Source organism: Charadrius vociferus, unplaced genomic scaffold, assembly GCF_000708025.1.
Source record: "Charadrius vociferus isolate BGI_N301 unplaced genomic scaffold, ASM70802v2 scaffold621, whole genome shotgun sequence".
In the NCBI taxonomy this organism is placed as follows: Eukaryota; Metazoa; Chordata; class Aves; order Charadriiformes; family Charadriidae; genus Charadrius; species Charadrius vociferus.
Genome location: NW_009646926.1, coordinates 110,916 through 133,087, shown reverse-complemented (window position 1 = coordinate 133,087; position 22,172 = coordinate 110,916). Strand labels below are relative to the sequence as shown.

General features: G+C 45.6%; 1 protein-coding gene across 1 annotated transcript in view; it reads left to right on the top strand.

The window, feature by feature from the left end:
* Positions 1-1,668: 1,668 nt before the first annotated feature.
* Positions 1,669-22,172, top strand: part of PSKH1 (protein serine kinase H1) — a 32,321-nt gene continuing 11,817 nt past the window's right edge. Inside the window, exons 1-2 of the mRNA XM_009894455.1 lie at positions 1,669-1,830; positions 2,991-4,022. Coding sequence (XP_009892757.1) covers positions 3,078-4,022 — 945 coding nt within the window. The 5' untranslated portion in view covers positions 1,669-1,830; positions 2,991-3,077. The remainder of the gene's footprint in view (positions 1,831-2,990; positions 4,023-22,172) is intronic.

Here is a 22,172-nt window from a genome sequence, read left to right as displayed (position 1 = left end):
GAGCCTGCCGCGGGCGGGACGAGCTCCCTGCCCGGCCCTGGGTCCTCTCCCTGGAAAGGATGGGGGGAAAACGGCCTATGTCGGGATGAGTTATGGAAAACAATCAGAGTTTTTGAAATCCCCGTTGGTTTGACCGATTCTGGTCTGCCACCGGCTCTGGCACAGCTGTCCAGAGTGCCGAAGCAGCCACAGCCCCGGGTTTCTCCTCAGAAACCCACCGAAGGCTTACACTGCCAGCCAGGGGACTGGTAATACCAGGTTTGTGTCAGGCAATAAGATGTACTTTAAAATTTATTAGTAAAACTAAAGGTAAGGTGCTTTTAGGCCTTTTTCCCCTATTATGCTGCGTTGGCATAGGTGTGATTTGAAGGTTGCTGTATGTGAGCATTTCTTAATGCAGTTAAGAACTGGTGTCTCCAAATTTCCTTCTTGGCATCTCATAGAAAAGCAAAGTTAAATAGCTTCAAGTTGTGAGGTGTTTAATTGGTGGTGGAAGGCCAGCTAGGCCTTGGGTGGGTTAGTCAGGTGGCTGACACCCCTTATCCACTGGGACACCCTCTGGTATGAAAACATTCAGGCCCTGATATTTTCAGAGGGGTGAAGGACAGTTCTGAACCAGCAGGAGTTGAGGTGTTGCCCAGCAGAGGCATGGGATGCAGCGTGCTGGTTGTCCAAGGAGAGGAGCAGGCAGACATTGAAGCATAAACCTCATGTTCCTTCTTGCCACTTGCAACCATGGCTCAGGTGTGCTGTCCCCTCTCAAAGAGTTTGGCACCTGCTGAGTATGTGATTTCCTGCTCAGAGGGGGCTTGAAATGCCCCGTTTCTCTGGTGCATTAGTTCCTTCTGCCAAGCTCTTGGTGATTATTAAACAGGAGTGTTTCCACCTGCTCTGATGTGGAGTGAAGTTTTTGGTTGCTGGCCGTGGCGTGCAGCTGTGGGGTTCTGTAGGCTTCGTTGAGGCCCTTATGTGTATGAGGAAGAACCACTGACATACTGGTAGTTGATGCCTGATGTCAGTTAACGTTATCAGTGGATTTATATATGACATTTTCAAGCTCAGTGTTTGACCCTTCTCATTGGTTTTGTTTACTGGTGGGATGTTTTACGCAAGTGCTTCTCTGCTTGTGGAATTACTCTGTAATAACCTTGTTTGCGGGTGCTCTCATTTCATTTATCTGTTAATATAGTATGCTTTAAGGTACAATAGTGCTGAGGAAAACTGTCTTTGTCAGGCATTATTCAGTTATAGCTATGGTATTTTATTTATGTCTTTGGCATAGTACTTTAATCTGAATGAACACCTAAGTACAGGACAGTCCTTGCTGAAATTCTTTGGTGGAATCACCATCCCTGGAGGTATTTAACAGACAGGCAGACGTGGGGCTGAGGGACATGGTTTAGTGGTGGGTTTGTCAGTGCTAGGTTGATGGTTGGACTCGATGATCTTAGAATTGTCTAGGTTGGAAGGGACTTTAAGATTCAAATGTCAGTTAAGCTTTCCATTAACTTGGGTTTTATTTCTACTGCTTGCACCCTAGTGTAGCCATGTTTGTGCATGGTTGGTGTGCTTGGCTTTGTGGTACTGCCAGGAGGTCTTAGGGGAGAAATTACTTTGTTGATGTCTGATTTTACAATTGAATTGTAACTAAAGCCTTGGTTTCTTTCCAGGTTGGATGTAGAGTCTAAACTTCTGGGTCTCCCTCTCAAACATGTCTTGTTTCTCCAGGTAATTCTCCTGCTGGAAGATCAGCCAGGGTTCCTGTTCTGTTGTTCATGCTGAATAGTTGCTTGGAGAGGTGGTGAATGAGTGAAGATACATTCGGTGATGGTAAGGCGTGTGATTACATTTCAAGGCTAACGGCTTTACCGTAGCCTTCTGGGGAGGCTGAAGACACCATATTGATGGGCTCTGAGCCAGAGTAGAAATTTCAAACTGCTTGGCTAACTGCCAGAACGCATACAGGCAGTTCCGCTATCTCCTAGCCAGTCATACTGTTTTAATCAGCACCTAAAGACTTGCTGAAGTGCAGCTGATTTGGTTCTGCTGGAATACGGTGTGATGAGCAAGACCTCCCTTTGCTCTAGTCTGGAGCAGCTGGTACAAATTCCACTTCCACTTCCTACACTCAGCTCCATATGGAAAACCAGACGTGCCACTTGGTACCTGAAGATACGAAAGAAAGTAAAGCTGAGTCAGGATGTTAAAATATGTCAAAGCCTACCTTGATTTCTTAGGGTTTGGAGAACGACAGAATTGCCAGCTAAAAGCTGCGATAAGAGCTGGTTAAATGAGGGCTCCCTTTTTGCAGGGGGTGCAGTGAGTTAATTGGTAATTAAAGGGCATCTTAAAACCAGCGTGCCACTGTCTCCATGTTCCTGCCTCCTGTGCAGTTTCATTGATCACCAGGAGCTCAGTAGCGAGAGGTTTAAGACACCGGTACAACTTCAATATAAAGAAAATCTTAGGTTCATTTGCTAAATGAAGAAGTTGCTGAGATGCTTTGTGGGGTTTCTGGCGAGAAATTTCAAAACTATAAGATTGGGAGTGGCTCCTGTCTTACGAAGTCGAGCAGATCAAATAAAATTAAGGAAAATGCTTGTCTCTTTCTTGATATGATTTTGACTGAGCAATTTGTGCTGGAGATCTCTTCCAATCTCAGCCATTCTGTGGCTCTGTGATTTAGTGGTCAGCTGGGAGCATTAAACAAACTATGCTTAATAAAAAGGGATACTGTGTGATTTCCACAGGTATCTGTTCTGATCATGGCTGTGTTTTTGTAGGCATTATCTTACTAGATTGTGGTGAAAGCAGTGAAGAACTGTATGTGCTCTGTAGTATAATATAGTGAAAATCCGAAACTCTTAGTTTTCAGTAACGTGGCTCCATTGAGACCTGAACCACTTGTTTTTGTTTTTGTTTTTTTTTCTTGTTTGAAACATTGCTACACTGACTCCTATTAATCTGTTTCTTCTCATTCTTTTCCGAAGGTTCAAATGTGGGAATTGCCCCAGATGTGGTTGCTGCTGATGCTGCCCTGGGAAAATGCCTTGACAGGGAATTAACACCATTCAGTGATGGGCTGTGGGACCAGCAAAGTGCTTCCCGAGCCCCCCAAAGATGTGCAGCTAGACCTGGTTAAAAAAGTCGAGCCTTACACAGGCCACAATGACATATACAAGCATTTCATCAAAGATGACTGTGGGACTGTTATCAAAGCTGGCTCTCCCTCACCTCCGCGTCACGCTAACCCCTATCCTGGGAACCACCTGCCTGCCCACGTGGGCCAGCCTGAACCCCGCAAGAACAAAGTGGCTAAATACCGTGCCAAATTTGACCCCCGAGTGACAGCCAAATATGACATTAAAGCCCTGATCGGGAGGGGGAGTTTTAGCCGCGTTGTCCGGGTGGAACACAAGGCTACCAAGCAGCCCTACGCAATCAAGATGATAGAGACCAAATACCGGGAGGGGAGGGAAGTGTGCGAGTCGGAGCTTAGTGTGCTACGGCGGGTTCGGCACACCAATATCATCCAGCTTATTGAGGTGTTTGAGACCCAGGACCGTGTGTACATGGTGATGGAACTGGCGACCGGAGGAGAACTGTTTGATCGAATCATCGCTAAAGGTTCCTTCACGGAGCGAGACGCTACGCGTGTGCTGCAGATGGTGTTAGATGGGGTGAAGTACTTGCATACGCTGGGTATCACACACCGGGACTTAAAACCAGAGAATCTGCTGTACTACCATCCGGGAACAGACTCCAAAATCATGATTACGGATTTTGGACTGGCAAGTGCTCGGAAGAAGGGAGATGACTGCCTGATGAAAACCACGTGTGGAACCCCGGAGTACATCGCTCCCGAGATTCTGGTCAGGAAGCCGTACACAAACTCTGTGGACATGTGGGCGCTGGGTGTTATCTCGTACATTCTCCTGAGCGGCACTATGCCCTTTGAAGATGACAACCGCACCCGCTTATATCGGCAGATCCTGAAAGGAAAATACAGTTACTCAGGCGAGGTGAGTGTGGCAAGGGCTGTGGTGAGGGAAAGTTGAACAAGAAGCTCTCAGTAGGTGGGTCTCTGCCATGACCAGAAGCTGGCTGTCACGTGTAGGGTGGTAACATTACCAGGGTTAAAAAAACCCAACCCTGTGATTCTGGCTTTCAAAATCCTGTCCTGTTTTCTGTCTGCTTTCAAAACTGCTTCCAGTGCAGCATAGTGAGCTCCTTTAAAATATATCTAAAGAAAGAAGAGATCTCTTCCTGTAGAACAGAACCAGAGGGACCGACAGAACTGGGATGCTTGCAGGTTTCTAGCTGGGGAGACCTCAGCCGTGGTAAGCTGCTGTTTGACGCTTCACTGTTGAAACTCCTTCCAGGGGGAGTGTTTGAAATGTAGCGTATGCGTACCTAGGCTGATTTCTGATCCAAATCCAAGTGTAGTCTGCAAAACACCTTTGCTGAAAGGCAAGGTTATGGCAGACAAAGGGGCACCTCCTTCTTCAATCTGGAGATGTGAGCATTTCTGAAATTGGTCTGCGTTGTCTCTGAGCTTAATATGTGACAAAATTGAGGGTTGAGGGATAGTTTTCTTGGATAACTATGGAAAGAGGAACCTTGGGGGATAGATTTTAGGCAGATGATGGGTGCCCCTGCCCTCCTAGAGTCCCATTGCTCTGTGGAACGGCCAGGTGTCCAGCTGACATGGCTCCTGCTGACTTCCTTCTGGTCATGCTGGGAGATCTTGATTGCCAACACAGTTGCCAAGTGTAGTCACAACCTCACTAAGGGTTGTGCTTAGAGATAAGTGGGGATGTCCAGACTTGCAAGTTGCATTTCTGCCTATATCCATCACTGGAAATACTAAATAATGACACTTTTATAACCTCCTCCTCTTTAGTAAGAGAGGAGAGCGTTTATATTCCTGAACGCTATGCCTTTGTGAGAGGAAGCCCCCTGGGAAAACATTCATGAGTGGGTAAGTTTATCATTCTGAAATGACAGTAAAATAACTGTCGAAAGAGCAGAATAAATTAATGATTGTTCTTGTATTTTTAGGTGTGACAGGTACGTTGGCATTTTAATGATGGATGGAAGGAGTCTAACTTGTTAAGTTTTTAACAATATTAATCTACTTTAGGATTGTGTTTAAAAAAGAAGGATAATCATTCTCTGAAGGGGTTTCAGAGGTGTCAGTAAGTCTTTTATTCTTTAAGGTTGTCAGGCCAGCTTGTGTTAATAGTCAGAATATCCAGGTTAAATGAAGCTGAGGAATATTGGCGTCTGCATAGGAGGCCACTGAGGAGTGTCTGGATTTGACAATTTTGTGAATCTTTTTATTCTTCCCATGAGTGTTCCTCAGAAGATCTCCTGGTGCACAGAGGAGACACAAACGTGACGAGCTGTACGCCCCCAAATTTAGCACTTTCTGCACCAAGTGTGTTACTTCCTTTAGAAATTGCAGTATTCGATTAGTTTCTTGCCAAAAGTATTCTGTCAGCTGCTTCCCTGAACTCCAAGCTTCAGCTGACTTTGGCAGCCTTCGCGTCTTTTGTTAATTTGCTGCGTTAACACGATTTGATAACCAGCTGCAGAGTTTTCAGAATGCAGTCAGGTTATCCTAATGCAGAAATTGATTAATTACCAGCAGTGTGTAACATCTGCAGGGTCACGCTGAAAGGTGATGCCCCATTACTTAGTTTACCTTATAACCAGTGGTAGTAAGTAGGTTAGAAATTATTTTTCTCATGAGAAAAGGCCAGTTCACTTCATTTGTTGTGTAGCAGGACTCATTTCAAGTACATGCACCTCCTTGTAGTTTCTCATTCCAGCAGTGGGTAGGTGCTGACTTGGCTCAGCTTGGATGTTGGCCTCTAGAAAGCAGATTTTAGAGCTTTTAGAAAGCCAATTCATTGGCCAAACTCAGGTTTGGTCCTTTTTAGCTTGCTGCATAATGTTTGTCTTGGCCATTCATTATTCTTCTCCCCTTCAACTTCTGTTATTTTGAAGACGTGGTGTAGTAGGGGTGTTTTTGTTGTGGGTTTGGTTGTGGTTTTTTTTTTTTTTGTGAAAGTTACCCTTCTCTAGGCTACTTGTAATCTTTGAGACGGGGTGATACGTGAGCACCGTGGCTTTGTGTCGTGGCATAAAAAGGTCTCTCTGGTTGTTCCCTACTTTTTCCCATAGGGTTTCTGGTACTGTATTTGTTTCTTTGACACCTCTGGGCATTTGGCCGATGATGTAGAGTGGTCCACTGTGACTCCAAGAGGTTTCCTGAGTGTTAACAGCTGATTTGGGGATGTCACGGTGTATATATAATTTGGTGCATTCCCTCTAATGTCTCCACCCCTCAGTGCATGAGTGTTTAGTGACAGTGGATTTTGTGACTGTCATTCAACTTTGTCAATTGCTATTTTTTGCATTTTTTTCAGATCTATTAATTAAGTTTAGCATGCTATCCAGGACAGGTTCTGCCCATTATTGTGAAATGTGGTAATTCTGGAGTCATAGAAGCAAGTGGTGGGATAGAGGTTTGACACCCAATAAATGGTGCTGGTGGTACCGAGCTGTTGAGCTTACACAAAGCTGAGGGAGTAGCGAGACACCGCGTGATAAATTGGCTGATGTTTGGTGTGGACAGACTTGAAGTGGTCCCATGGGAAGATGGGCAGTCTGAATTTTCTGTAAATGGTGGTGGGCCCTGGAGGTGATGCTTGCCCTTCAGAAGAAACAATTAAAACACTTCTAAACGTCGTCCTGATAATTGTGATCAGAAGCCAACTAATATTAGGAATTAGCGTTACTATTGCAGGTGTCCTTGCTGTGCCATGCCCGTCATCCGCCCGCACTTGAATGTTGAGTGCAATTCTATTTCACCCTGAAAAAGTATTAAATTTAGATTTAGACAGAATTAGAAAGCATGTGAAAAAGGGATGCGTGAATAATCAAAGGTATGGGCTGGCTTCCCTTTGGAGGAAGGGCCCTTGTCTGTTGGCTCGGTCTTCAAAAAAATGAGTGTTTGAGGGAGGCCTCTGGCCAAACAGTACAGCTATAGGGAGAGTGAGTAGAGAACAACTGTTTTGAGCGTGCCCTGGGGCAATTTAATTTGATGTCCTCTGGTCCTTGTGTCAGAACTGAATTATTTTGAGAAATTTTGTGACTTCATGGCGACTAGGGCCACTGGGTGCTTGTAGGTTGTACATGCAACGGTAGCACGTGTGCCACAGAGAAAGCATTAGCCTATATATTTTGAAGGTGTCAGTGCATGACCCTGAAGCGTTTTACTAGTTATCCCACCACAAATCACATACTTGAGGAGGCTGTTATGGATACTGTGTGTGACATGAGTGGTTGTTTTGGAAAGCTGTAGATGTTTTACTGCTTGGAAAGCAAATATGTGTCAGCCAATAGCCTGTATATTTTGCTCAGATACTTTCTGTTCTTCCAGAGCCAGGGAAAATGGATGCTTTAATTTACCAGTGTAATTAAGCCTACATCCTTAAATTGCAGGCGTGTTTGACTGCAGCTGGGTATTGGCAGGAGAGGCAGTAACAGAGTGCCCACTTTGTGAATAAATTCTAGGTAGAAAGAAAGCGAGCCAGAGATTTAGAGGTAGCTGGCATGTTTCCCACAACCTTGCCAGCTTTCTTAAAGCCGTCTTCTGGACTTTTAAATGCTTCCAAATTTCCGGTGTTCACAGAAAATTGCTTTTCTTTTTTTTGTGTTACACTGGAAGAAGCGGGGAAGGTGTCAGAAATGAGGCTGTTGATAAGTTCATCAGACTAATGGAAATGGCAGGAGCTGTAAGTCCTGGCTCATTTGGAATAAGAATGAGCAGAATACTTGACTGTGTTGCAGAAAGTGTCTGACTCTCATAGATGCAGAAGCAGACATTTAAGGGGAAGGCCTGCTTTTCTTCTCTGTAATGTGAGCTTTGAAGATGTGAAATGGAAGAGGAAACGTTAAAAGAAGCCTGCGAAGTAAAGTCTCCAGAGCTTGACGGCTTGAGCTGCGCAGCTGGGACAGGTTTCAGCAGGGAAGGAGGGAGCCGTCTTCCGAACTGTATTGCCGTACTGTGTCACGCAGCAGCAGTGCCGCCAGTTTGCCGAGAATCGGTGCCGAGTCCCACTTGTTGAAAGGTCTGGCCTCAAAACCTGTTCAGAGAGGACAAAGCTGTATTGAGAGAGGAATAAAAGCCGAGATGCACGCTGACCTGAGAAGTAGCTCCATCTTCTTGAAAAAAAAGTGAGCTCGTGTCCAGCTAATGTAATTTCTTTCTGACAGGGACCCTCTTACCACCGCTCTCCTGTGCCTGGAGTGTGAGGTCTGTTTGAAGAGGCTATTAGCAGATCAATAGGAGAGGTCTCCCATAATAGCTTATTCAGGTACTGCTGACATCACTGCTCTGGTTCTCTCTTGTATCTCCTTCTGTACTTTCTGAACTGCTTGGAGTAATGGGTAGGGTGAGGAATGAAGAAAAGCTGGCTTTGTAAATTGGCATGGGTTTTTTTTTTTCTGAGCATCTCTGAGTAAGGGTTACTTGGGCTATGGAGACTGTGTTTGATGTAGCCTGCTACAAAGTCATTCTCTTTCACTTGTTTTGTTAGAACTGACTAAAAAGAAGATTTGGTGATTTTTAATTTTTTTTTAATTGAAATCTTGGGGTTAAAACTGATTTCTGGGGATCTCTTTGTAGCTTAAAAAGTTGTCTGAGGAATAAAGCTGGAATTCCATTCACAGTTTCCTTTGAATTTGAAAGTGCAGAAATGAACATCAGACCATTGTTACCCTGCTAAGACAGGCTTGCTCTGGTTCTGTTTCAAAGCTTGTCCTTCTCTTGAATACTGATACTTTTATGTTGTTTAACACACCTGGGAAACTTGCTGGAAGAAGTGGAAGATAATGTGTTGTGGATAAATTGGGAAACTGAGCTGGGGTTTGTTCTGGTTTTGATATCTGATTTGGGCGAATCATTTCTCCTTGTGGTCTGTTTTCCTACTTATAAAACAGAATCAGCTTTTTGCGGTATGTTCACTGTGGGTAAGGTTGGTGAGTGCTGGTGTGGGAACATCTCTTAATCAGTTTAAAACCCAAAAACTTGTTCTAAATAACGGTGCTCTTGGATACATTGATCAATGTGGTGTGAGGAGAGACATGTTTGATGTATGAAGGAAGCTGGGCATTGCAAACCTGTAGGAGACGTGCAGCAAGATGATCTGGTTGTGTGGCTTGATTAGATTTTTCCAGTGATGTTTAATAAAGTCCCTCATCAAAGGCTCTTGAAGGAACTTTGCGGCTGTAATGCGACAGTGGCCTTTCCATGGATCAGCAATTTGCTGAAGATAAGCACGAAGCTGAAATAAGTGGTCAGTTCCATGGGGAAGGAAAAAACCAGTGAAGTTTGAAGGATCTGTTCCCTTCTGCCCAAAAGCAATCAGGACAAAGTTCGCTAATGAAGCTGTGTGGTTGCTGAGGATACAGAATTCTTCAGATGGTAAAAACGAGGACTGTGGACCTCCTGGATGCAGGCTGCTGTGGACCGTAGAAGTTTGAGTTCAAAGAGCGACTGGACAAATTCACAGCAGATAAATCAGTGGGGAGAATGATATTAGAAAGTCCTAAGTATGGACAAAGAGGTCCCTAAGCCATAATTTTTTGAGGCTTGAGAGTATGTGGGGGGTTAATTGCAACATAGGGACTGTTTTCTTGGGTTCTCCCTCTATATCTGCTGTCGGCTGATGTTGGAGATGCCAGACCAGACTGGCTAGGTCTTTGATCCAGTAACCTTCAGTTCAGTTAGAGGTGCTAGTCTTTCCTTCTCTCATTTCGTCCCTCAGCTGGGGGTTTCATCCACTCCTAGGAGTTACTAAGCTGAGCAATAGGCAGCCTGCAGAGCAGATAGCGCTCCGAGGTTGGTTCTGTGAGGTTGTGCGTGCAGCATTTGGGGCACCTACATGTGTGCTGGGGGTGTTTGGTGGTCCCGTCAGACATTGGTGGGGTTAGGTACCGCACGTCTCGTGTGGTTTTGGCTTGTGGTTTGGAGGCAACAGTATTTCAACTGAGTTTGAGAATGGGAAATCAATCCTAAGGCTTATCAGCTCCCACAGGCTAATTTTACTAATATTCCTCCTTTGGAAAGGCTAGACATGTAAAAAGTGAGGAGGGTAAACATTTCCTATTAAATGGAAATGTACTTGAACTCTTTAATTATGACCCGATGCTGGAGTTCCCTTGTAGGTAGGTGAAAAAGCAGGCAATGTATACGGACTAAGTGGTAATAAAAAGTGCATTTTGCAGATGATAAAATCAGCTTAACTTCCCTTTCTCCTGCAGAAATGTATTGTGGTTGTTTGTCTTTTTTTTTTTTTTCTTGGGAGAAATGAGTCTGTCTTGACATTACACATCTGTAAAGGAAAATGCGGTGAGAATTGCATTCTGCTTGTGACTCTGCCCTTCTCTGCTCGGTGACTCATTCAGGTTTGAACCTATCTAGTCATCGTGGTGCCCTTAACATGATGGCTTTATTCTTTGACAACTCCCCTTGCCAGTTAGTTTTGCTGTTTAGGGTTTTGCTTACTGATTCTCTTCGTATTCCCAACAACATCCCATGATGCTGTCTTCCCATACTTCCCCTGTAGGTGCCCCTGCTCTGGCAGGGGGGTTGGACTAGATGATCTCCAGAGGTCCCTTCCAACCCTGAACAGTCTATGATTCTGTGGTGATTCTGTGGTGATTCTGTGGTGATTCTGTGGTGATTCTGTGGTGATTCTGTGGTGATTCTGTGGTGATTCTGTGGTGATTCTGTGGTGATTCTGTGGTGATTCTGTGGCGTCTACTGTCAGATGGGGAAGGGTGACAGCAGTTTTGGGGCTGGCTGCTAAAGCTCCATGTGTAAGGTTGTTTTTTTTTTTTAAGCCTTCTTTCTGTTCCCGTGAGCGTGCGGTGCCTCTCCCCACTGACTTCACGTGGAATATAAGCCCTTCTGTAGTTCCAGAAACATACGTGCCCTTTGGGTTAAGGCATGTTTAGAAACATGTCCCCTTCAAGCCGAGGATTCTTGTTGGGTCCTCACCAAAGTCTAATTTTTAAGGCTTGCTCATTCTTCATTTAAAAACTGGCCTTTTCCCTCTATCTACACAGCACACCCTTCAGCCAGGCTCTCAATTTCTGTCAGAACCTTTGCAACATCCCTTTCTCCTGACATAACGAGTACATTCTTGCTCGGAGAGAAGGCTTCAGGGAGACTTTATAGCAGCCTTCCAGTGCCTAAAGGGGCTCCAGGAGAGCTGGGGAAGGACTTTTTCCAAGGGCACGTAGTGATAGGACGAGGGGGAATGGCTTCAGACTGGTAGAGGGCAGGTTTAGATTAAACATTAGGAAGAAGTTTTTCACTTTGACAGTGTTGAGGCACTGGCACAGGTTGCCCAGAGAGGATGTTGAGGCCCCATCCCTGGAGGTGTTCAAGGCCAGGCTGGACGTGGCCTTGGGCAACCTGGGCTGGTGGGAGGTGTCCCTGCCCATGGCAGGGGGGGTGGAACTTGATGATCTTCAAGGTCCCTTCCAACTCAAACCATTCTATGATTCTGTGTTCTTGCATATGCAGATCTCTGCTGCACGTTTTTTGTATATCTTGTTTCTGTGGCCACATCCCCCCAGATTTCATGGAATCATAGAATGGTTTAGGTTGGCAAGGACCTTACAGGTCATCGAGTTCCAAATTTCTTCTTCCCCATCTCTTGATTTGGGTTATTTACACTTTCTACCTAGGCTCCTACCTAGGTTCACCTGGTCTGTGGCTGCTTGTTAGCAAAGATTGTAATGCGGAAAGGGAGTGCTGTGGTCCATTAGTCTGTCCCTGCAATGGATGGCAGCTTCCTAGGATAACCGACAACACTGGAGACTCATATACATGAGCTTCAGGAGGTTGTAATATGGAAAAATAACTAAGATGCACACAAAAATAACATAAGTAAGAATTTTATAGTATTTTTGTAGTGATGGCACCTTTTGAAGTGAAGTCAAATAAAGAACACCTATTTCTAAATGTAGGTGCCATATTTGTGATAACTTTATGAAGAAATTGGCATTCATGAAGTGGTTCTGCTTTTTATTTTGCAACAGACTGGCAAGCTCCAGTCAAGACAGCATCAACAAACAGTTGGTCTGGCTTCTTGCAGTACAGTGTTGCAATGCATACCCCACTCATCTTAAAATTCTAGGAAGATTTAGGTGCAAGGTGACCTCAGGAAGTCTCTGGTCCAAACCCTTCTTCAGAGCAGGGCTAAATTTAGAGCTAGGTGAGGTTGCTTAGCACCTTGTTCACTCAAGCCTTGGAAGTTTACAAGGATGGAGATGTCACCATCTCTCTGGGCCCTGTCCTAGGGCTGCCCCGATCTTGTAGGAACCATATTTTTTCTTTACATCCAGACAGAATTTGCCTGGTTGCTGCTTGACAGTCACCGCTTGCCTTTTCACTGAGCGTCTCCGAGACATCTGGTGTGGTGTCGTCCTCCCTGTACCTGCCCTGACAGTACGCGCAGACGTACTTAGATCCCGTTTCTCCAGCTAGCTGAGGTTCTTCTGGGTGGCAGGACTGCCCTCCTGCCTATCAACAACTCCTCCAAATCTTGATTAAAAGCAACCAAGAATCAAGTACTGAAAAACGGAACGCTAAAGAGAGATTTGCAGCATGAATGGCTTCAGAGCAAAGCAAAGGAGAGGCATAATGTGCAGAATTTGTATGTGCGTGACATTTCCTATTTCTCTTCTTGAGCATTCAGCATCGTAACGCTCATCCGCCTGTGCCTGGCGTTGAAAGTGCCAAGTTAAATGCAGATATTGAGTAAACTCTACAAATACTGCTATGGATAGATTCAGGCTGGAAGAATGCACTTAATTACATGAAAAACAAATTACCCTACTAGAAGATATGAATGGTGTTCCTGTGATAACTAACTCGGTCCATGTAAGTAAAGAAACAAAAGTCTTTCTCCCCAAGCAGTTTTCCCTGCCTGCAGGTGCTCACAGAAGCAGGAAGAATGAAGAGGGCTGGCAGTGCATTAGCAAACAAACTGCATGCCCATGCCGTTAGTCACTGCCTGACAGAGAGCTAGGTAAAAATATGAAAAGTGACTCCAAACCAGCTGCTGCACGCTTACGGGATGAGTTCTTACCCCAAGTACGTCTGCAGAGTGCTTCCAAAGTATTCTTGTAATTGTCCTCCTCGTGGAGACTGCGTAACAAACTGCGGAGGACTTGTAACCCCTCAAATCCCACGCCACATAAAATGGAAGAGGCAGATGACAGTCTTGTCAACTTTTAATATTAATTTCCTGCATCTATTCAACTTTCTGAGAGAGAACGGGATAGAGCTTGAACACAGGCTGCTTCTGGCTCAGGTGGGGACTGGTTACAGCATCACCTGTCCCTCTCCAAAGAGACCGGTCAGGGATTGTATTATGGCTATAGTCAGATTTTCTAACAAATTACAAACTTATACTAAAAAAAGGCACAAGCAATAAAAAGAATAAGGTTGGTAACCTACTTGGTAACCTCCTTCCTATAAAAGTTGCAGGTAGAAATGTGTAGTGGCAGAGATCTGCGAGGGGGGGGGAGGGAGAAGACTAAGTTTCTATTTTGCATACTTCTATTTTAGTGTGGATACTAATTTCCTGTAGGAGAGGAAAAAAATTATACGTCACAGAAAATGTCTCTCTACACACCCTGTTGCTTTGCAGGAGAGGTCAGTCAGTATAGGACAAACATTCTCAAATCTTGGATGTGTCTTTTTTTAAAAACAGGAAGTTTTACATTGATGCTGCAGCAGGACTGTCAGTCCTGAAATTAACGTGTTTGCGCTTCTGGTCACTTAGAATTAATTACATATGCCTATGTAATTAAAAAATAATAATCCATCTTTTATTGTTTTGATGCCAAAAAGTATAACCACTTTTTAGAAAAAAATACCAACTCAGGAAAAAAAATAATCAAGTGTTTCATAATGATTAGCTTTTATTTTCAATTTTATGCTTTGTTGGCCCCAGAAATTTGTCCCATTTTTCTTCCTGCAATTCATAACTATAGCTTTCTTATATCGTATCCTAAAGCTTTGTGTCATATGTTGTGTGCTAATTAAATTGGTTATAGAGTAGCAACTGCCTTGAAAGGGGGGAAAACTCTCCCTCTGGGGATTTCCTGCTGTTTAAGGTGGGCAGTACCCTGAATTTGGACTGGAGTGTGTCTTGTGGAAAACATTCAAAGCAGATCAAAAAAAGATTGCCAGGGTCAGAGAAGGACCACTGCCCTCCAATGTTCCCATTGGTCTTTTATCTCCTGCATTAAAAAAAAAAAGTCACGTAGCTACAAGAGGCCAAGAAAGCCAGTGTCTACCTGCCATTTATTGGAGATTTACCTTTGCACGGTGTCCTGTGCTGCCCTTTGCTCGAAGGGATGCTCCTTGGGAGGCCACCACCTTCTTCGGGAAGGTCTCTGTTGCCTCAGTGTCTGGGGGGCTACGGATGCAGCGGGACCCCTCACTGGTGGGGACCCCGGCCCATGGCACCAACCGATGGATGGTGTTACCTTCTCTGGCTGCGCCGGTCGGTCTTTAGACCCATTAGAGGCTTCTGCAAGACATGATCATCACTTTGGCCTCTCATCTTCATGCCAGAAGAGGGGAGAGATTTCAGACCAGCAAGGTGGCCAATTTTTCAGTCTTTTCCCTGGAGTTTGAGTGTCCCAAGCAGGTGAAATAGAGCATAACAAGGGAAACAGGGATGGGGAAGCTGAAGGCAAGGTTTTAAACCACATTTGCAATGCTTTTTTGCATGATAGTACATGTCTGGGACTGTGTTTTAGCCTTCTTGGGGGAAGAAAGAGTTTTTTACTTAGAGCAGCTGCTCTGTTGTTTTTTGGTTTGTTTTTTTTTTTTTTTTCCCTGTGAGCCGTATTAGTCGGTAGAAGTGTTTTATAATAGTCCTGCTGTTGGAGAAATGCATGCATTTTTTTTTTCTAAAAATTAGAGATTTTTTTTTTTTTCTGTGTAAGGAAGAATTGCTTGGGTTTTTTGTTTTGTTTTTTTTTTTTTTTTAAATATATAAATCACTGAGCCCTTTGCCTGCAAAAGGAGAAAAAAAATCAATTTACAGAGGAATGTGCTTTTGCATTTCATACGGCTGTGAGAACGCGGTGATTTTTAAGTAGAGCAACAAGAGTGTTGGTGAGATGGCTCTCTGCTGAAAAGGGCACTGCGCTCTGCTTTGAAGAGCTGAAACACTCGAACAGGATGAAAGTGGTGCCTCTCCTAGCCTGGCACAAAACATGGGGGCCGCCCATAGAAATATATTTCTCTTACCTTCTGCTCTTTCTTTTCTTTTAATGCAGCGGCTTCGTGGGTGTGAGTATAGGTGGATTTGCGCTGCTCCGTACGTATCTGAGAGCTGAAGTGTTTGTCCGGAGCTCTCCCGCTGTAGGAGCAGACATCTTACGCTCTCTGAAACACAATAAGGCTCAATTAAAACCTGGAAAATCCTCCAATCTCCTACGTGTATGAGGGACCCCGCTCCCGCAAAACTTTAGCGTGCTGTATTGGAAAACACTTTATGTACAGGTAAAGAACCACCTTTTCCACTAAAAGGACTTTGAAACCAATGTGCGCATTTAAAAGTCAATTCCCCTTCGCTTTCACTGCTTCTTGAGGGTTTTTTCAAGGGTTATTTCCTCTGATGGAATTATACTGCAAGGGCCTTTCTCCAAATCGTTCCTTTTGCCTTTTTACTGTGTTCTTCAGTTTATGTTGCGACTCAACTGTGAGGATGGCTCCAAATCCCGGGGCAGGGTGAGCAAGGAGAGGGGTCATCTTTCTCTGCGTGCATCTTTCATTTCCATACAGCTATGGACTGCAACACCCCGTTAAGAGTTTATATTTCACAGAATTGCGCGTGTCGCTGGGTCAGTGAATTTTCTGAGTGAGTGCTTTGGGGCAGGTGAGTTGGCCGGGCTTTCCCTTAGTTTGGGTTTGCAGTTTCTGCAGCTGGAAGCATCTGTTGAAACAACAAAGCGAAGACACCACGTGCTTCACTGTGGTGGCTTTTTTGCTGTAACGCTCCAATTTACTTTGGTGTGTTGAGCAGAAGAGCGCAGGGAGGAAACTGTCTGAGCCTCGAAGCCCCTAGAAACAAAGAAAAGAGGGAGTGAATCTCCGCGGAGAAGAGGAATGTGTTTTTTCCCAGTAATTTCATATCCAGCCCCTTGTCCCTGGGGCTGCGCTCCATACCAGTGGCACCTGCGGGTTCAAGGCAGGGTGAAGGGCAGCAGCGGAGCATTTTAGTTAAGATTTTTGGGTGGATGACCGGGCTTGGGGAAGTGGCACGCAGTGTACAGCACGTAATTAATGTAAGGATGGAGGAAGGGAGGAGCCACATCCGAGGGAAGAGGACTTCTGATAACACTGTGATTTGACCTATTACATTTTCATTTTTGCGTCTCTGAGCCCTATAAAATCCTGTTAATGGTGGAATACAATTTCTGCAGAATTAGGGATGTAGGGATGAAGGGACATTGGTAGGTAGAAAAAGAATATTAAGCTCCCTCTGTGCAGAATATACATTATTAACAAAAAGGATTTAAACTATCAGCTGCAACTGATGTCTTTGACTCCTGTACAGTTCCCTGAACCCGGGCTGGGCAGTTTTCTCTTTTACTTTTGGCTGGTTTCATTCCTTTGCTTTCTAAATACAACAGCTCTCCTCTCCCCTTTGCTGGGAGATGGTCGACATGGGGCAGGAGCCGGTGCTTCCGAGCAAAGCTGTGTTTTGAAGTTCAGCTGCTCCTGGAGATGGGCACAAGCCTTGAGTGGGGTGTAAGAACTTGCCTTGTTCTGACACACAGGGGAGTCTGTCACAGCGAGTCCTGGGGTGAGCGGATGGGGGGAACATCTTAAACTACTTCAGCTGGATTTGCTAGACCTGGTCTGCTGAAGACCTGAGGGTGGTATGGTTCCAGAAGATCATGTGGATGTACAAAACTAGTCCAGCAGTGCGACTGGAGGCACTGGGAGCCCCGACTGGTACCTGTAAAATGTTTTTAAAGGGAGGTTTCAAGGGAGTGCTGTAAATGTGTTGCGCTCTGGAGCTCTACAGCATCCTGGGCTGCATTGGAAGCATGGCCAGCAGGTCAAAGGAGGGGATTCTGCCCCTCTACTCCGCTCTCATGAGACCCCACCTGCAGTGCTGCCTCCAGCTCTGGAGCCCCTAACATAGGAAAGACATGGACCTGTTGGAGTGGGGCCAGAGCAGGGCCATAAAGATGCTGGGAGGGCTGGAGTCCCTCTGCTGGGAGGACAGGCTGAGAGAGTTGGGGGCGTTCAGCCTGGAGAAGAGAAGGCTCCCGGGAGGTCTTATTGCCGCCTTCCGGTCCCTAAAGGGGCTTCAGGAGAGCTGGGGAAGGACTTTTTCCAAGGGCATGGAGTGATAGGACGAGGGGAAATGGCTTCAAGAGAATCTGTGGCTGCCCCATCCCTGGAGGTGTTCAAGGCCAGGTTGGACGGGGCTTGGAGCAACCTGGGCTGGTGGGAGGTGTCCCTGCCCAGGGCAGGGGGGTTGGAACTTGATGATCTTCAAGGTCCCTTCTAACCTAAACCATTCTATGATCTTCCCATGTCCCATCTGATGCCCCAGGCTGAGCACCACCAGGCTCTGAGGTTTTGAAGAGCTGTCCCCTGGCTGTAGTTCCAGTGTCTGTCCCCTGCTGCGGGGTTAAAGCTGGTTTTAATTAATCAAAACTGAGCTCTGCAAAGAAGGGCTGGAAACGTGCACCTTGTTGCAAATCATTCTGTGGTCTGTAACTGACCCTGCCTTAGAGAGAGCTGGTTGGACCTGATATATTTGGGACAACCTGCTGTTGAAAGTTGGCTCAGGTTTCAATCTCTGACCAGAATTTAGGACTTCACTAGCAGTTGTGGTGTGCTCCTGCCCCAGGATGAGACAAAGGAGGAGTTAACCAGCACACGAGGCATGGGTAGGAAGTCAAGATTTTGATTTCAGGTAGTTAAAATCTCTTTTTGGCTGCAAAAACTGTTTTGGGGAGCTTGTGTTGGTGCTGAGTTGGATGGCTAAAAAGATGCTTCCTAAGCCCAGAGTTCTTCTTGGTAGTCTCTTTACCTAATCCCTCAAATCCCTAAATCTGACAAGACTGCAATTGAAGCTTTCAGGCTGGTAGACGCAAGGGAATTGGGTTAGTTGTTTTGAGCTGGAAGGGGTGGCTCAAACCAACAGGGGGTGCATCTGAGTTCCCTCTTTTGGAGGATGAGCTTCAGGGCTGGCTCTTCTGCTCTGTCTTCTCAGCGCCTGCTGCTTCGCCCTCCTGCTGCCCCGAGTGAGTGCTGACATAGCCATCCCAAGCAGGTTTTCCAATACGTTTGTTATTTAAGTGGATGCTTTTATGGATTTTCCTGAAAACTGAGCTTTTACTAATACACCAGATTAGTGTTGATTGGTGAAATGGGAGGCACGCAGACAAGTCGGGGGGAGGCAGAAGGTTCTGGTGGTGGCTACTAAGAGATACCCGCTGTTAACGCAGCGTACGCCTAACTGCTGGTGTGGATGCGTGCCTGGCTGTGTGTCTGTAGCTCGTGAACTTCCATCAGCACGATACACCCTACACATCAAATGCACCCAGCATCTCAGGCACTTGGAGTGATTAACCGAAGAGTTTGATTTCATCCCTAAGAAAAGGTAGAATTGAGCTGTCTGAGAAGGAAAGTATTTGCATGTTTCCTACCTTTGTCCGTGTCTGAAGAATCATTTCTAAGGGATTCTTTCACAGTCTGATCACTTTGAGAATGGTTATGTAGCTCAAACATAAGAAAGGTTTCTCACTATAGCTGGGATGACTCAAAAGGCTTTATATACTGTCATATCAGACGCTGATAGGAATGCCTAAGTTACAGTTTCTTATCTCTTTCCTGTTAGTCTTCCGTATTTTATTTTTCATTTGCTTTTAGCTTTACAAGCTTCAGGAATTCTTGGTGGCATTCTTAAGCTGCCTTTTTGCTTAAGAGGCTGAGATTGCAAAATTGAGAAAAACAAGCTCAGCTCTTGGGTGAGAATGTAAAATCACTTCATGGCATACTCATCTTCCAAAATTGGTAGGAGTTCCTGTACCTCCAATGTCTGGCCTAGGGGCTTAGCGAGGATGGATCTGGCACTGGGGGTATCTTTAGCTACTTCATGAAGGTGTTGCATGGTCTCTGAAAAATTCCTGTTTGGAAGTGCTCTGAAGTACTGATAGCCTTGCTTTGGAACCCTTCTGTGGGCTCTGAATGCGTGCCAGGCTCGTGGAGCTCCCAAACAGACAATATGGGTAAATCCAATGAGTAAGTGCCATAACTGTACTTAACAAACACAGATGGTGAATTACCCATGTCTGCGGGCAAAGGAGAGGCGGGATTTGAAGTGTTCCTCGTCTTCTGGAAGCAGGGAGCCTTCTCCTCTCTCTGGCTTTGGGCAAGCAGCGATGTCTCGCGTTTCCCCTGCATCAACTGGTATCTTTGGTGTCAGAGGGCGAGAAGTACTGTGGGTGAGGGGCTTTGGCACTAAGAAAAACTATGCTTCTCCACTTGTCGCTACAAATCATTCTGTCCTCGTCTGCCCTTTCTGCTGAGCTAAACTGCTTTGCCTAGAAGCTGGGGAAATATTCTCTGGTCTTTCTGGGGACAGAAGCCAGCAAGCTGCACAGTGCTGTATGGGACTTTCAAGATCCGCCACGGGTGGAGCAGGGAGAGCGTGGGGACCAAATCTTGTGTTTCCCAAACCTGTTGTGTTAAAATTGGCATTTACTTCCCGGTGGCTTGTCAACAGAGTATGTCGTGTGCGTGGTTCTCTGGAAATTGCCGAAGGTCCAGTGGTATTTGGGGCTTTATTGACAAACCCATCTGAGGGAAGGAGGGTACGTTCATTATATTTGCAGAGGACGCTGAATTGGAAGGGCTGCAAAGTGCATTGAATTCCAGATGGCCCTAACAAATTTGAGCAGGTGCAAATTTTTTAAAAGAATAAGAGTAACAGTGCACAAAAATAGGTGAAGAACAGAAGATTAGGAGGTGTTGGCTTCTCAGGAAAGGATCTGTCTATGAATCACCAACTATTATGCGAGACAGCAGTATCGCGCTTGTGGAAAAAGACGGACGTACCGGGGTGTATGAAGAGAAAGGCTGCGCGTGGTGTAATCCTGCTGCATTTAGCGACCGATGCAGCATGCCAAGCTGAAGCTCTGACACTTCTGGGCAGCGAACTTCAAAAACGCCGCCGGCCAAGCGGAGAGACTTGACAGAAGATCAACAAAAACAGTTGTGAGTCAGAAACCAAACCACAGTCTCCGGAAGATTGAAACATTTTTGGCCATTTGGCCTATAGAAGGTGTTGTCATAGCAGTTTGCAAATATGCACAAGGCTGCCTCGAAGAGGAAAAGGAATAATCTCTTTTCCAGATTATGTCAAACACAAGCCTTAAATTGCACTTTAGAAAGATTCACATTAGACCTTTTACAACACTAGTGTCTCCCGCTCCTAAAAAAAGTTTCCCGGAGGATTGCTGAAGCTGTCTGGAAGAACAAGTTTGGCAGTCATCTGTCAGGAGTGATGCATCTGCAGTGGATCCTTTGGGGACCGTGAGATGGATCAGATGATCCCTGGATGTCCATTGCAGCCCTGTTTTTTACCTTGATTTCCCAAGGAGGCAAAATTTATGGAACTGTGCTATCTGTCTTTCAGTCTCCCACAATTAACTGTTTAACTTCTAAGGTCTGGTTCAGCCCAATTTGAACGATGTGGAGAATGCGAAGGCCTGAAGTTGCTATGAATTTTATAAGAGTCTGTGGCTCAGTTGGAGAGAGGAATAAATTCACACCCTTGCTGCCGGAAAGGTAATTAAATATCAATCCAGATTTACCCGGAGAGCTGATCAGCACGGGTTTATTTCTGAAGCACTTGTGGCACGCTTATCCCTATTAAGCATGTGGGATGGAGCCCAGGCAGCGGTGTGCAGGAGGGAGGGATGTGCTGCTGCCATGGAGGGGAGATGCCAGTACTGCCTGGGGATGGGGAGGAGAAGCACTGTAACCACAGAAACCTTGGTTACAAGAGACCTTTGGAGCTCTCTAATCTCATTCAACTTGTTGCCAATACTAGACCAGGTCGGCTGTAGCTTTGTCTTCCTGAGTCTTGAAAGGCTTCAAGGATGGAGATAACCCACCTCTCTGGTGACGTCTTCCAGGGCTGCATCACCTTTCCAGTGATTTCCCCCCCCACCCCTGGTATTTCCTGATAGGAACCTTCCAAGGTGCAGCTTCTCCTTGTTGCCCCTTGTTGTATCCTTTGGACCTGCTGTGTAGCTGTGTAATCATAGAATCACAGAATGGTTTGGGTTGGAAGGGACCTTGAAGATCATCGAGTTCCAACCCCCCTGCCCACAGCAGGGACACCTCCCACCAGACCAGTTTGCCCAAGGCCACCTCCAGCCTGGCCTTGAACACCTCCGGGGATGGGGCCTCAACAGCCTCTCTGGGCAACCTGTTCCAGTGCCTTACCACCCTTAAAGTGAAAAACTTCTTCCTAATGTTTAATCTAAACCTGCGCTCTTCCAGTTTAAAGCCATTCCCCCTCGTCCTGTCACTACGTGCCCCAGTAAAAAGCCCTTCCCCAGCTCTCCTGTAGCCCCTTTAGGGACTGGAAGGCTGCAATAAGATCTCCCTGGAGCCTTCTCTTCTCCAGGCTAACTACTAATCCTTCTAACTGCTTTTAATATATGTAATTTGCTATTAGATTGCCCTTAGACTTCTCTTTGACGGACTGAATGAGCCCAGCTCCTTCCACCCCTTCTTGCAGACCATGTTCCACACACCCCTGGCCATCTTTGCCGCCCTCACCTGGATCTTCACATCCTTCTTCAGCTGGGGGATGACCAGGCTCAGCAGTGATTAGTATGATTCCACATAGCAACCTGAAAACTTTTGATCTTTTTGGAGAAAAAAAACCCAAACCCAACAATGTAGGAAACAATAGGGTAGCATATAACAGGGGGAGGGGGGAATCGCATCAATATAAGATTATAGCTGCAGAATTAGGTATGTGTAAGCTAGAGGTGTTTGAGTTGTCCTTGTCACTGTAATTTTT